The following is a 15,347-nucleotide window of genomic DNA, read 5'->3' as shown; positions in this document are numbered from 1 at the left end:
TTGGAGAGGTTTTTGCTATAGGGCGCGTGTGCTCACCAGACAAACAGAGAGACAGAAAGCGAGAAATCACCCTCCAGGGGGGGATGGCCACACCGCAATCCCTTCTCCTCCATTCTCCTCTCGGGATCTTGGGCACACACGCACACGCGCCTGGCGTGAGTTTTAAGCCACCAGGTCTGGGATGCGAACCATGGTTGACTACATGGGAGTCCAGCGACATAGCCATTACGCTAACTGCTGGTTCCATCACTTGCACTGTTTTTGATGAGAAACTTGCTGTCAATCTAATTTCTGTTCCTCTAGCCATAATATGTCACTTTCTGGCTATTTCAAACTTTTTGCTTTTATTACTGGTTTTGACCAATTTGATACTATTGTTCTTTGATGCAGTTTACTTTTAGCTTCCTATACTTGCGTTTGTTTAATTTCTTGGATCTTTGGGTTTATGGCCTTTATTAAGAAACATGTTTGCGTTATTTCTTCAATTATTTCTTTTTTGTCCCTCTCTCACTCCCTTTTGGGGATTTTGATAGCCTGACTATTAGGCTTATTGAAGTTGACCATCACTGATGGAGCATGACTGGCAGGCCATGACATAATTCTAATTTTCCTCTTCTCCAGAAGACTGACAACAACCTATGTAGCCAGTATGAAGAGAAGGTACGTCCCTGCATTGACCTCATCGATTCCCTGCGTGCTCTTGGTGTGGAGCAAGACCTAGCATTGCCTGCCATCGCTGTTATTGGGGACCAGAGCTCAGGCAAGAGCTCTGTGTTGGAAGCATTGTCAGGAGTTGCCTTGCCCAGGGGCAGTGGTAAGCACTTACACTCTATATTAGTCTACTAGAGCTGCCATAATAAAATACCACAAAATTAGTGGCTTTTGCTACAGAAATGTTCTTTCTCATAGTTCTAGAGAATGGACATCCAAGCTCAATGTGCAGTTTCTCCTGAGCCTTCCTCTTTGGCTTTCAGAAGGCTTCTCCTATTCTCACATGGCCTTTCCACTGTACACAAGAATCTCTGACTTCTTTTCCTCTTATAAGGGTGCCAGTCATGTTAGATTGGAGTACCACCCTTACATCTCACTTTAATTACCTCTTTAAAGGTCCTACCTCCAAATACAGTCACATTGGAGGTGAGGGTTTCAACTTCCACCACACACCTTATTGCACTTCTTTTTTTTGCCATAGAGCACGTGCACTCACCAGAAACAGAGAGGGACAAGTGCCAAATCATTCCCCAGCAGGGGGATGGCCACACTACAATCCTTCTCCTCCATTATCCTCTGGGGATTTGGGGCATGCACACACACACACACACACACACACATGTGCCTGCCATGATTTTCAAGCTACTATGTCCAGGACCTGAACTGCGGTCAGCCATGTGGGAATCCAGCACTTTAACCACCACACTACCTGCTGGTCCCTCATTTCACATTTTTGTGCGGGTTGTATGAAATCTATCATCTGTGGAAGATCTAAATAAAGGCATTTGGGTACCCAGCCTATAATTATGTGCACATGGCCATCTTTCATGAGACCCTTCCCAAGAGGTGACCCTATCTTAGGAGATAGAGATTGGTTCTGTGGTTGGTGCTACTGTTTGAGTTGCTAGGCTGAGAATATTGGTGAGGACCTGAGGGAAAAGGTCATACTTGAGATGGGTCTTGGAATACAGGTCAGACAGGATAGGGTTTGGGAGGACTTTACAGTAGGAGGATAGTGGTAGGGTGGCCTGCGGAAGCAGCATATCTTCCAAACTGGAGCAGAGTATATATGCTGGCGGAACAGTGGAGGTTGTCTGTAGCCACCTGAGCTGATAAAGGAACACTGAGATGAGCAGAAAGCTTGTGTTGGTGGCTTTTAAGCATTAGTATATGAAAACTTTCCTGGGATTCACATTCCTGAAGTCACCCCAACACAATACATCATAGCATCTGTTTAAAGTGTCTCCCCAAATCATTGTATATAGTTTAAGAACCATTGGTCTAAGGCGCCATCTGGGACTTTCAAGAGCAGAGCATAGAACTGATGTGGCCATGGCCTTCTAGGTATTGTTACAAGATGTCCTCTGGTGCTGAAGCTGAAAAAACTTATAAATGAAGATAAGTGGAGGGGCAAGGTCAGTTACCAGGACATCGAAGTCGAGATTACAGATCCTTCAAAGGTCGAACCAGAGATCAATAAAGGTAAGCACCCATGTCTGTTGGTCAACACCTGTTTGGACACCTGGTTCCAAAGCCATCTGTGAGAGCAAATCGCTAACACTGTGGTTTACACAATGTGGATATATTCTCTCTCCTATGTAAAAGCCTGAAGGTAGGCAGACCAGAGCTGGTTTGGGGTTCCAGTGTCAGGACCTAGACTTACCTTGTTTCTCCATGTGTGACCTTGTGATTTAGCTAGTTCGCGTACCAGCTAGGGATGACGGGAAAGTGTATCTCCTTGTCTTTTAAGCATACCGTAGGAAAGATGCACCAAACATTTTCACACGTAGCCTGTTCATCTGGCAAATAGATAATGGGGGGACAATTGGCTTACTGTGCCATCTCTGTTGTTATTTTTTCCAACCCAAGTTCTAGATTGGTATCAAACATACCAAAAAGACATCCTGGAGGTCAGAAAGTGTGAAGTGGTATTAGGTTGCCATTTGATGGTGACAATTTATATCCTTGCTTTTTCATTATTAAGGAGGAAGGAACAAAATGAAATCTCTTAATGAAATTCCAATAGCCACTGCTCATCTTCACATCTCATTTTTTGGTTTATGTTGAATAATTCCCATGTGTTTTGTTTTGTTTTGTTTTCTTTTGTTTGCTAGAGGGTGTATAAGCTTGCCAGAGAGATATACAGAGAGGTCCCTCTGCAGACAAGTCTGGCTCCTGGCAGGGGGAATACAGAGTTTATCCTTTGAGGTTCCTTTGAGCTCCACTGTCAGGAAAGTGGATCTGCTCCAAATATGCTTTTATCTGTGACTCGTAAGGGAGCAGCAGGTCTTTTCAGAGTCTCCACTGTAACGAGATACTTTCACCCTAAGTTCATTTGGGTTTTCTTTTTTCCTCTTCTTTAGCCCAGAATGTCATTGCTGGAGAGGGGATGGGAATTAGTCATGAGCTAATCAGTCTGGAGGTCAGCTCCCCACACGTCCCAGATCTGACACTGATAGACCTTCCTGGTATAACCAGGGTGGCTGTGGGCAATCAACCTGCTGACATCGGCCGTCAGGTGAGACTTCACACTCCATTCTGACTTCAGCCTCATGTGAAGGGGCCACGTCTTAGGGCTCTGGGCTGAGTGTGTACAGTGTGTATCTGGAGGTATGACTGGGGACTTTGGCTGAATCTCCTCAGTCACATTTGATGGAAGCTTCTCTGGAGAAAGCGAAGCAAACAGGTCAAATCAAACCATATTTTGTGTTTTTTTGTGTTTTATCTGATGTCTCCTCCTTGGTAATAGTTAGATTTTGTGGCATGTTTACACTGGTGTGTACTAGGAAGGTGAGTTATACAAGAAGGGAGAGCATTAGAAATAGGTGTAAAGGTACCTTTCTCTTGGCTGCACTTGGACTAGGTGATGGCCAAAGGGCTAAGCTATGGCCCACATGAGCAGAGCATCCTGGTTTCTGAAACAAGATGACATTTGGGACACACGTAATTGTAGAAGGTTTTATGGAAGTAAATGTAAGCTTAGAAACATGGCAATATTTTCAGCCCATTTTGGGACTCATTTGGAGCTCTACAGAAAGCCACAACTTCATCCATTTCTGAAGAAAAGCCAATTTACGCATAATGCTGGGTACAACATGGCCCTAGATGAAAAAAGAATCATATGACACAGTACGATACCCACAACTTTGTGAAATTTTCTAATGAGAATTTCACCAGTTGGCTGCTGGTTAAAGTAGGAGAATTTGTCTATAGAAACCCCCAAGTTCAAGGCTTGGTCATCAATGAAGAGATGATAAAATAGTCTGTTAGTTTCAAAGAGATTTCTGAATCTATGTGTAGCCAGAGCTGTGGTCATGAAATCCAGAAAACTTACCAAGAAAGAAGGCCTGATTGCTGCTTTATTTGTGTTTCTTGCACAGTGAGACATTGCAAATCAAACAGGTATTAAGTAAATGCTCTTTGACAACACCACCCCGACCATTTCTCAATAAAAAGGAAACAAATGATATTGGAATATAGAACACCATTGTTCTCAATTTACATGTTCACTCATTAGTTCAAAATGGTTATAAACACTATTACTACCCTTAAAAAGTAAAAAGAGAAACAAGTGTAAAGATTCTTGAGTATCCAACTGAAGATGTAGAGATTGAGTCTAGCATGTTTTCAGCATCTTGCTTTCTCCTGTAACCACAGAGTTGAAGTCCTCAGGGGGTTTTTGCTTGTTTGTTTTTGTTTATGAGAGTTTTTTTTTTTTTTTTTTTTTTTGCTATAGGGCACGTGCGCTCACCAGACAGACAGAGAGACAGAGAGATAGAAAGTGAGAAATCACTCCCCCAGGGAGGATGGCCACACCACAGTCCCTTTTCCTCCATTCTCCTCTCGGAATCTTGGGCACACACGCACACGCACCCGGCGTGAGTTTTAAGTCACCAGGTCCAGGATGCGAACCACGGTTGACTACATGGGAGTCCAGTAACATAGCCATTACACTAACTGCTGGTCCCTGTTTTTGTTTTTTTAAGTGAGAGTTTTTTGTTATAGGGCACGTGTGCTTGCTGGAGAGACAGAGAGACAGAAAGTGAGAAATCACCCCCTAAGGGGAATGGCCATGCCACAATCTCTTCTCCTTCATTCTCCCCTCGTGATTTTAGGCATGCACGCACATGCACCTGGCATGAATTTTAAGCTACCGGATGCAGGACTTAAACTGCAATCAACTACATGGGAGTCCAGTGACATAACGATTATGCCATCTGCTGGTCCTGGTCTTCAGGGTCTTTAAGCAGCTAAAATCTTTGTTCCCTGATTCTATAGCTCTGTTTTCTGCAACAGAGGCTTAGTTTCTTCTAACTCTGACCTGGGAGGTGCCACTAGGTCTGCATTTGGATTCATTTCCATTTCTCCATAATTACTTTAGGGGAAATCCCTCCAGGACTCTTAGGACCTGAAGGAAGGGCAAGGTCAGGCTTGTCTCAACACTCACCTCTCTGCAGTCCTCACAAGTCACAGTCTATTGTCTCCTAACAGATCAAGACCCTCATCAAGAAATACATCCATAAGCAGGAGACTATCAACTTGGTGGTAGTCCCCTCGAATGTGGACATTGCCACCACAGAGGCGCTGAGCATGGCCCAGGAGGTGGACCCTGATGGAGACAGGACCATAGGTGAGAAGGGTAACCTAAGAATGGTGGGTAGTCTGTCCATAGGAAGTCACTCTTGAACTCAGAAGGTCACTGCTAGGCCAGCTCTGGGGGCAGGGTACCTGTATCCCACAGGTAAGAACTGCCAAGGTGACAGGTTTAGTGCCTGCCTAAGCCAGACAAAAGGAGCTCATTTGGCTCTTACTAGCCACAGGCTGACTCAAAACCTGTGTCTGCCTCCCTGTAAGTGAAATGATGAGATTAGAGGGCAGCACAAACCTAGGAGCAAATTGTATCCACTAAAAATAAACTCGAAATAATAATAACTATTTTTTTTCTTTTGGGAGAGGTTTTTGCTATAGGGTGCATGCACTTGCCAGAGAGACAGAGACAGAAAATGAGAAATCACCCCCCAGGGGGGATGGCCACGCCGCAATCCCTTCTCCTCATTCTCCTCTTGGGATCTTGGGCATGCATGCACACGCACCCAGCGTGAGTTTAAGCCACCAGAACTCGAACCGCAGTCAACTACATGGGAGTCCTGCGACATAGCCATTACGCTAACCACTGGTCCCCAATAATAATCATTTTTAAAAGTGAAGAAAAAAAGGAATAGAAAGGCAAATAATAAGGCCAAAAGAAGGAGAAGAAGGAGGAGAAGAAGAAGAAGAAGAAAGAAGAAATGGCACAAATACAGTTTTATACTAAAGACTCAAAGATACTTCAAAATAATTACTGTATCATTAAAGAGGTCCCCCCTCCCTGGGCCATTAAATAATAAAATCCTATTAGTTTCATAAAAAAAAAAAAATGAACTTGAGGGTCAGCCTTGTGATTATGGGAGCCAGATCCCACACCACGTAGTTCTAATCCTGGCCCTGGCAGCTTGAAAAGTACACCAGGCACACACATTTGGGGCACACATGTGTGCCCCAAATCCCAGCAAGATAGAAATACGATGGAGAAGGGATTGCAATGTGATCACCCACTGGGGGGATGCTTTCTCCTCACCACACTCCCATCTCTCTTTTCTCTCTTAGGTTATCACATATGTCCTTGGCCATAAATTTTAAAAATAAATAAATAGCACTTGTGGTGGAAGCAACCTAAATGTCTACAGTAGATAAAAGGATAAAAACAGCTAGTCTGTCGTATGGTCGGCCTGGGTGAAGGAGCTTGGGAAGAGATCTCATAGCTGCTAGTAGGGACACCATGTCTTCATGGCCTGCCCTGCTGTGCTATCCCCGGACAGGGGCTCCACAGGCCCCTTGGTTGTGTAGGGGCCACTGTCTGCCCTCTAGCCTGGTTAAGGGAAGCCCTATGCCCAAAGGTGTTGGGAGCCAGCAGCCAGGGCATGATCAAGCCTTCACCTTGGCCTAGAGAGCAGTACCTGTGAGCATCATCTGATGGAAAATCTCTGGCCTGCAGGAATCTTGACAAAGCCAGATCTGGTAGACAAGGGTACAGAAGAAAAGGTTGTTGACGTGGTCCGAAACCTCGTGTGCCACCTGAAGAAAGGCTACATGATCGTCAAGTGCCGGGGTCAGCAGGACATCCAGGACCGCCTGAGCCTGGCCGAGGCGCTGCAGAGGGAGAAGGTCTTCTTTGAAGAACACCCCTATTTCAGGTATGCTTGGCTGTGCCTTGCCAAGGGCCAGTTTGAATAAGGACAGTCCTCCTTACCAGGGAAAATTGCCACTGTCCAAAGTAGGTGCTTGGAGTCTGTGCACTCAAGTGTGCTTGGACCTTGACAATCGCTCTGAGACTTGCCTGGAAGAATCAAAGAGAGGAATTCACAAATGATTGCCAAGGAAAAATGAAAATCAGTCGAAATAAGGAGGGGATCTTACTAAGATCATTTAAATAGTATGATGCTAGAGCAGAAGAAAAATGCAACTATTAACAGAATAGAAAGAAAAGTTAAAAATCCGTAAATAGACCCAGACACATGTATTTGAGATATAATAAATGTAGCATTTCGGATCAGTGGGTTGTATTGGTTTGATCAGTGGTACTGGAATAATCATTTAATAATGGGAAAAACATTTAAATGATGCTTTGTTTCATTCCATTATACCAAAATAAATACCAGTTGGAATTTAAAATTCAATATAAAAAAGAAGCCATTAACAACCAGAAGAAAATGCAGATGAATACTTCTACTTCCTGGGTAGAAAAGACCTTTTTAACCCTCATGCCTTTCTTGGGTCCTTTTGCAGTTTCCTCCTGGAGGAAGGGAAGGCCACGATTCCCTGCCTGGCGGAAAGACTCACCACGGAGCTCATTATGCACATCAGTGTAAGCTTGTGCAGACTGTTCTCTACAAGGAGCCCTGCAGCAGCAGGTTGAGCTGGCCTGTGCACACACACATCGGGGCTTTTGTTAAGATGCAGGTTCAGAGACCAGCAGATGGTGTAATGGTTACATCGCTGGGCTGCATGTAGTCAACCGCGGTTGGAATCATTATGATTCGAACCATGCTTATGACCATAGCTTATGTTTCTAAAAGTTCTGTGTGGTAGTTTTTAAAATCTGCCTAGATATAGTCCCTTACTTTTTCAAGATTTCATTCTTTTTAAATGATTTCTTTGCACACATCTATGCTGTATTCTGTGCTCTGTGATTCCAGTATCAAGGAAGGGTCTGGGTGCACTGGGTTTTGCTGCTGTCACCCAGAATTTTGACTATGACCCAACTCTCTTGGAAGCTGATCATGAGTATCCTTAGAAGTCTAAGTTTAAAATGAGTTTCTCCAGGGAGAGGGAGAGGCAGCATTTGCTTTTGCTGAGCCCTGGGAGAGCCTCCAAGTTGACCCACTTTCACTTTTCTGCTTGAGGTGTTGGAGCCCCTCGGCACCTGTGAATTTGGGCTACAAACCTGTTTGAGGGTCCATGGCTCCAGGTCCTCAGCAGATACTTTAATTTCCCTTCAAGCCGGTGGCAGAGTGCAAGGTTTTCCATGCAGCCCCCAGTGATGCGGTGGAGAGCAGGGTGAGCCAACAGCAATGATGAGTGCAGAACGCTTCGGGGTCCCACCTTTAGGCAGAAAGAGGCTCCTTGTTTATTTCTTGATTCCCACTGTGAGCAAGTGCTCATGCTCAGGCTTTCAAACTCAAGCTCAGGTTTTCTTACCTAGACAAATGTCCTCGCGCTGAATCTGGCTTGTTGCTACCTTTTTCTCAAGTTTCTATGTCGCCCCTGTCGCCTGGCTTTGGCCTCTCTGTATCCCTCATTGATTCAGCAGCCCGCTGAAAATTTAAAGCGGCAATTTTAAACATTTTAGGCAGCATTTTTAGATACTTTAATGGAAGGGTGAGCCAGCTATGTAGCCAACCATATAGTTAGAAGCAGAAATTCTCAATAACTTTTTCTGTGTTCAAAAGAACATAAAAGTTGTTGAATCTCAACTTGTTCCAATTGCCAGTTTTCAAAACCTTCCAGAAAAATGCATCTTTCTAATCTCCCTGCAGAGAACTTAGGTAACATGATCACTTAAGAATTGTTCCTTGGGTTGCTCTTATGCAAAGGGAATGTCTCTGCATGGCTCCTGATAATGTCCGCAAGAGCAGGGAAGTGGGAAAGGTTCTTAACATGCCCTCCCTCCACCTGGAAAATCTTCTTTTTAGAAGAGGCTGGGAGGCATCTTGTACAGCTCCTCTGCAAAGGGAGACCCAGATTGTGTTTTTCATTCCATGCCCACGTTTATAGATTTCCATTGTTTTCTTTATAATCCTCAGAAATCTCTGCCATTATTAGAAAATCAAATAAAGGAGAGTCACCAGAAAATAACAGAGGAATTGAAAAAGTATGGCACAGATATACCAGAAGATGAGAACGAAAAAATGTTTTTTCTGATAGATGTGAGTATTGCCAAATGCATCAGGTTAGAAAATCATCCATTATGATCAACAAAGGGATCATGTGCCTTATGCACTTCTTCCTTCATGGCCCCAGAGCTGATCTCAAGACATTCTGCCCACTTAGTATTAAAAGGGGGAACAGAATTGGGAGACAGTGGGCAGGGTGTGGTGGCCTGTGGAGCATGGAAGAGAGGTGAGGGGGTAGCATGCATTTTATTGGCTCTTTGTCATGAGCATTCACCCAGGATCCTGAAGGTAGTAAGAGAGAAATGGGATTTTCTGGTGTCAAATCCTCTTCTTGCCAGTTATCCCACAGTGGTCCCATAAGGAGGCAAAGAATGACTCCCCCACCCTTAGCATGCACTCGACCTCCAGAACACCTTGACCCTTATATGTTAAGTATCTTCACTTATACTGATTTCTTCTTGATAGAAAATTAACACATTTAATCAGAACATCATGGTTCTAATACAAGGGGAGGAGATTGTGGGGGAGGACGATACCCGGCTGTTCACCAAACTCCGAAATGAGTTCCACAAGTGGAATATCATGATTGAGAAAAATTTCCAAAAAGGTGAGTGTCTTAGTCCATTCAGGCTGCTGTAACAAAATACTTTAGACTGGGTAATTTATACACAGTAAGAATTTAGTAGCTATAGTTTCGGAGTCTGGAAAGTCCAAGATTTCAGCACTGGTAGATTCAGTGTATGACGAGGGCTCAGTCTCTGCTTCAAAGATGGCCAGGTCCTCACACAGCAGATAGGCTCCCCCAGGCACCTTTTATAAGAGCACTAATCCCATTCATGAGGGCAGAGTCATCGTGACCTGATTGTGTTCCAAAGACTCCACCTCTTAATACTACCAAATGGGGACTAAATTTCAACATGTAAATTTGGAGCCACAAACATTCAGAACACATAACGGTCAGTCAGATGACCATCATAAACCGTGAATGTTGAGTTGAGGCAGGAGCATGATGCAGTTGGTGGAGATGACTAGGGAAAAGAATTGGTAGCATAAAAGCCACATTTACTCTGTTTCATATCACTGAACTTGGACCAGCAAGTATCTAGCACTGACTTCCAAGGACACTAGAGAAAAAATGCAAATGAATTGACCCAAATCCGTCATGGCTTCTAGAAAAATCAGTCCACCCCCAATAGCGAGCAGATTAAATGAGACATGCATTGTGCTCTCTGTGTTGTGAACGGTGCTACCCCTGAAATGACCCAGACATAATTCTGGTCCTCGCAGCCTGGCATGTGTCCTAATGGACCTTACCATGGTGGCTATGAGAAGAAAATAAAACAGCATGCTAGGTAGCACCTGTGTATCTTCAAATCCTGAAGAATATGAAATGGTAGAAATTGTGTCCTGAAACCTATTCTTTTAAATATTTCAAAACATGTAAAGGAAAGCACATACCAACCACTGAAAAAGCTGTAGTAGCAGCTGAGGGAGATTTTAAGTAATTTTGTTTTTATTCAAGCAACTCGATAAGGGTCCACAACTTATTTTGGCCAATTAGAGGTTCCCATTAACAGTTTCCTTTGGCTTTCCTTTGGTAATGGATATAAGAAAATAGGTTGTTCAGTCTATTGGCAGTCCAAACCTTTCAGTCCATTTGATCCTTGGCAGAAGGCATAGATGACAGGATGGGATAGAGCACTCCTTGATGGAGAAATGATTGGAAAGCTCATTTCAGGAACAGTGACTCTCCAGGTCTCACTGTCTGCAAGCTGCTTGCCTCTGCTAAGCCTTGGGGGTAGAGGCGACGGCTGTATAGTGTGCTCTCACACCAGGGAGAGCACACAGGGCCCACTCTGCCCGTTCAGAATAAGAGAAAATATTTGCAAATCAGATACTCATTTGGCTTCTAGTATCTGGAAGATATAAAGAACTCCTGCTCCTCAATAATAAAAAGACAATCTAATTAGAAAATGACAAAGAATTCAAATAGACACTGCTCCCAAAAGACCTTGATGGCCAGTATACACATGAAGAGAGATTCATCCTTAGCCACCAGAGAAATGTGTATCCAAACCGCCATGAGTTACTATTTCACAACCCTTAGGATGGCTATGACAAAAAGACAGATGATAACAAGTGTTAGAGATGATGTAGAGAGATTGACATACTCACAGGTTGCTAGTTGAAATGTAAAATGCTGCAGCTGTTTAGGGTAACAGTTCAGCAGTCCCTCCATAAGGTACACTGTGACCCAGAGATTCTACCTCTAGGTTGATACAGAAGAGAAATGAGAAAATATCCATACAAAACACACTCACCAATGTTCATAAGCAGCTGTGTTCATAATAGTTAAAAGGTGGAAACAGCCCAAATGTGCATCAGCTGTCAGAACAAAGTACCACAGGCTGGGTGGCTTAACCAATAGCAATTTGAGTTTCTCACATTCTGAAGGCTGAAAGTCCAAGGTCAAGGTGTGACAGGGTTGGTTCCTCCTAAGGCCTCTCTCTTGGCTTGCAGATGGCATCTTCTCCCTGTGTGCTGACACGATCACTCCTCTGTGTGTATCTGTGTCCGAATCTCTTCTTGTAAGGACACCCGTCCTATTAGATTACAGCCTGCTCTGATGACCTCATTTTGTCTTTCTTCTTTAAAGACCCTGTCCTGAGTATAGTCACATCGTCAGGGACTGAGGGTTAGGACTTCAACATACACATTTTGGGAGGACATAAGTCAACCGATAACACCACGTAGTGGAATGTTTTTGGCCATAGAAAAGCACAAAGTACTCACACATGCTATGGCATGGATGAACCTTGAGAACACCACACTAAGTGGAAGAAATCAGTCACAAAATACAACATAGGGGGACCAGCAGTTAGTGTAATGGCTATGTTGCTGGACTCCCATGTAGTCAACCGCTGTTCGTGGCCTGGACCTGGTGACTTAAACCCACGCCAGGTGCACGTGCGTGCGTGCGTGCCCAAGATTCCGAGAGGAGAACGGAGGAGAAGGGATTGCGGCATGGCCATCCCCCCTGGGGGGGTGATTTCTCGCTTTCTCTCTGTCTCTCTCTGTCTGGCAAGCACACACGCTCTATAGCAAAAATCTCTCAAAACAAAAACAAAAACAAAAACAAAATACAACATAAAGGGCACACAGTATTGGGTAAAGAAAACATATTCTATTATGGTATAATTTCTTTGATAAACATCAGATTTGATTTATAGAAGTTCACACTTCAGTACCTTTTAGAAATATGACTTACTCTAATATTTTTTGCCTGTCCTAACCTCCCTCTGGCTCTGCGTTTGCCATATTGAGATGACTAAGGAAAATTATGTTGAGCTCTGTTTCGAGCTCTGTTTCTTTATTGCAATCCTTGAATACTTTTCCATCTGTAGATCAAACTTGATTTGGTTTTACTTTTTTTTTTTTTTGCCAATCACATTTTCAGAAAATCTAGAATGGTGGTGTGTTTAGAAAAAAATCCTTCAGGGCTGGCAGGTGGTGTGATGGTTAAAGCCACTAGGTTCTCTCATGGCTGACCATGGTTTGAATCCTGGACCTGGCAGCTTACTCTCTCACTTTCGCTTTCTCTCTCTCTCTCTTTCTCTGTTTGGTCAAATTAAATAATAATAATAATAATAATAATAAATGGAAAGAAATCAATCTTTAAAAAAAGAAAAACCTTCAAGTTAATTTTTATAAAATCATTAGAAACTTATTTCCTACTGCAGGTTATGATTTAATACGTAAAAAGATCTGGAAATTTGAAAACCAGTATCGTGGCCGAGAGCTGCCAGGATTTGTAAATTACAGGACATTCGAGTCAATCATAAAAGAGCAAATCAAAGCACTGGAAGAGCCAGCCATAGACATGCTGCACACGGTGACTGGTGAGTTCATGGGTCAACTGTGGACATTGTATGGCTAGGGTGAGAGACGTTTGAATGAAAGCCAGTGCCAGTCTTCACGGGCCTCCTCTTGGGGTGTCTTCCCTACTAGCCACCCAGTCTCTAGTTCTCCAGACACTGACTGTGGTCAGCAGTTGAGGTCAAATCTGATGCTAATTACCTAGAATCAGTGCAGACCCTATAGCTGAAGGCTTGGCACCCCATGACACTCCCCGACTGCATATGCCACTCCAAGTTTCAGACCTCCCATGACATTCTGTAAATCTTGGTTTCTGTGACCCTCTCTTTAGGTTCCACGATTGGACAGAACAGTTCATAGAACTCAGGAACACGTTTTATGATAGGTTCTAGTTAATTATCAAGGATGCAGATGAATGGCCAGGTGAAGAGGTCTTTGTGGGGAGATCAGGTACTTCTGTCCCTGTGGAGTTGGGGGCTGCCAGCCCCAACCCAGGGATGTTTTCCAACCCATAAGCTCCCAGACCTCTGGTTTCGAGTTTTTATGGAGACTTCAAGTAGCCATCATTAAATCAGTTTCCAGTCTCTCCCAAAGCTTTCCACTGAAGGTAGCCTCGGGTCAGAAAATGATGCTTCCACTACACAGGAAATTCTAAGGGATTTGGGAGCTCTGTGTCAGGAAGCGGGGACAAAGACCAAACAGAGATTTCATATCTGCCACTCCTCCCACGCTCCGCTGCTGTGGTTACTGCATGTCGCCTGTTGACTCAGGATGTCACGTCAAGAAACTAAATAACCATTATTGTGGAAGTGTCCCAGGCACCCACAGTGCTGCAGGAGTCTGGGAGGGGTGCATGTGTTGTCACGGGCCATGGAGGAAAAGTGCGTTGACTCTTGGCCCTTCTCGAAGTGCTCAGCTTCCCAGGCGTGTGCTTTCTATGTCTGAATCTCCTCTCCTTGCCCCTTTTTTGACTGTCAGCCTCCTCACTCAGACTTTAGAGGTCTTGTTGAGTGATAAACAATGATCATTTTTCATAAACTCAGCCTTTGGGACGGCCTCTTGGCCTTGTGATCAGGGGAGCTGGATCCCAGATGGCTGATCCCAGTTTGAATCCTGGGCCCAGCAACTTGTAAAATACTCTGGGCACATGTATGTGTGTGCCCAAATGCCCAACCAAAAGGAGAAATAGAGGAGAAGGGATTGCTGTGTGACCATGCTTCATTGCAGGGTGCTTTCTCCCTCTCCCTCCGTCTCTGGTGAGCACACATACCACATGGCAATTTGAGAAAAAAAAAGAAAACCAGAAATCCCTCAGACTTCAATGGTCTCATTTTAGCAATAATCATTAATGGATTCATCTTTAAAAAAAAATAGAATTATTTACTTAATGTTATTTATTCATTCATTTATTTTTAATTTGACCAGACACACACACACACACACACACACACACACACAGGGGAAGTGAGGAAACAAGCCATCAGTTCTGGGACTTGAACTGTGGTCAGCCATGTGGGAGTACCCAGTACTTTAACCACCATGCCACCTTCTGGCCACTGAATCCATCCTTTTAATTTGAAAGAACTTCCAGTTTTCAAGGTTAGATCTACATATTCCATCTGGCAAAAACCAAAACTTCACAGCTAACTTTGGAACATTTTCCAAACCAACGAAGTAAGCAGAAGTGTGGGGGGGAGAAGTATGCCAGAAGATCTGGTCACTCTTCGAGATTATTTGTGGGGATGTTTCAGGTGAGGATTAGGGAAGAAAAAGCTGTATGTGTGTGCGCGTGTGTGTATGTGTGAGTTCAAGGCCCTACATCTTGTCTACCTATTACTTTTTATAAAATAGTTAAAGTGTAAGTTAAAGAAAATGCTTGGAGTTTTGCCTGGACTAGTGAGAGTTGGTGCAAAAATGTCATGTGTGTTTGCATAAGGGTCAGATGACCACCCACTAAAGGAGAAGTAGTTAAATAACATGGGTCTGTGGGCATTTTTTAAAACGTGAGCTATTTGCCCCCCCCCTTTTTTTAATGGATGAAAACTTAATTTCCTACAGCAGCTATTTATTTCCAGATCAATACACACAAAGATGAAGATACCTTTCAGATAAATTCAAAGTGCATGCACACACACACTTTCATTTTTAAGTTTTGCTACAGGTACATGGTCTGGCACAGGGAGATGGAGAGAGGGAAAGTGAGAAAGCAACCTGAGGGGATCCCAGCAATTTGGCCTTTCTAAGATATAACTTTAGTTCTTAGATGTTTTCTTTTTCTTGCCTTGTTTTTTTTTTTTTTTTTTTTTTTAATTTTTGTTTTTTTTTTCT

General features: G+C 43.6%; 1 protein-coding gene across 1 annotated transcript in view; it reads left to right on the top strand.

Annotated features, from left to right (window-relative positions):
• The window catches only part of MX1 (MX dynamin like GTPase 1), a 49,476-nt gene that overhangs the window by 17,012 nt on the left and 17,117 nt on the right, over window positions 1-15,347 (top strand). Inside the window, exons 5-12 of the mRNA XM_006156375.3 lie at window positions 2,056-2,193; window positions 3,075-3,229; window positions 5,203-5,341; window positions 6,746-6,944; window positions 7,537-7,615; window positions 9,054-9,176; window positions 9,609-9,750; window positions 12,884-13,042. Coding sequence (XP_006156437.1) covers window positions 2,056-2,193; window positions 3,075-3,229; window positions 5,203-5,341; window positions 6,746-6,944; window positions 7,537-7,615; window positions 9,054-9,176; window positions 9,609-9,750; window positions 12,884-13,042 — 1,134 coding nt within the window. The remainder of the gene's footprint in view (window positions 1-2,055; window positions 2,194-3,074; window positions 3,230-5,202; window positions 5,342-6,745; window positions 6,945-7,536; window positions 7,616-9,053; window positions 9,177-9,608; window positions 9,751-12,883; window positions 13,043-15,347) is intronic.

Source organism: Tupaia chinensis, unplaced genomic scaffold, assembly GCF_000334495.1.
Source record: "Tupaia chinensis unplaced genomic scaffold, TupChi_1.0 Scaffold000492_1, whole genome shotgun sequence".
NCBI classification, from domain to species: domain Eukaryota; kingdom Metazoa; phylum Chordata; class Mammalia; order Scandentia; family Tupaiidae; genus Tupaia; species Tupaia belangeri.
This window is presented reverse-complemented; position numbering and strand designations above follow the sequence as displayed.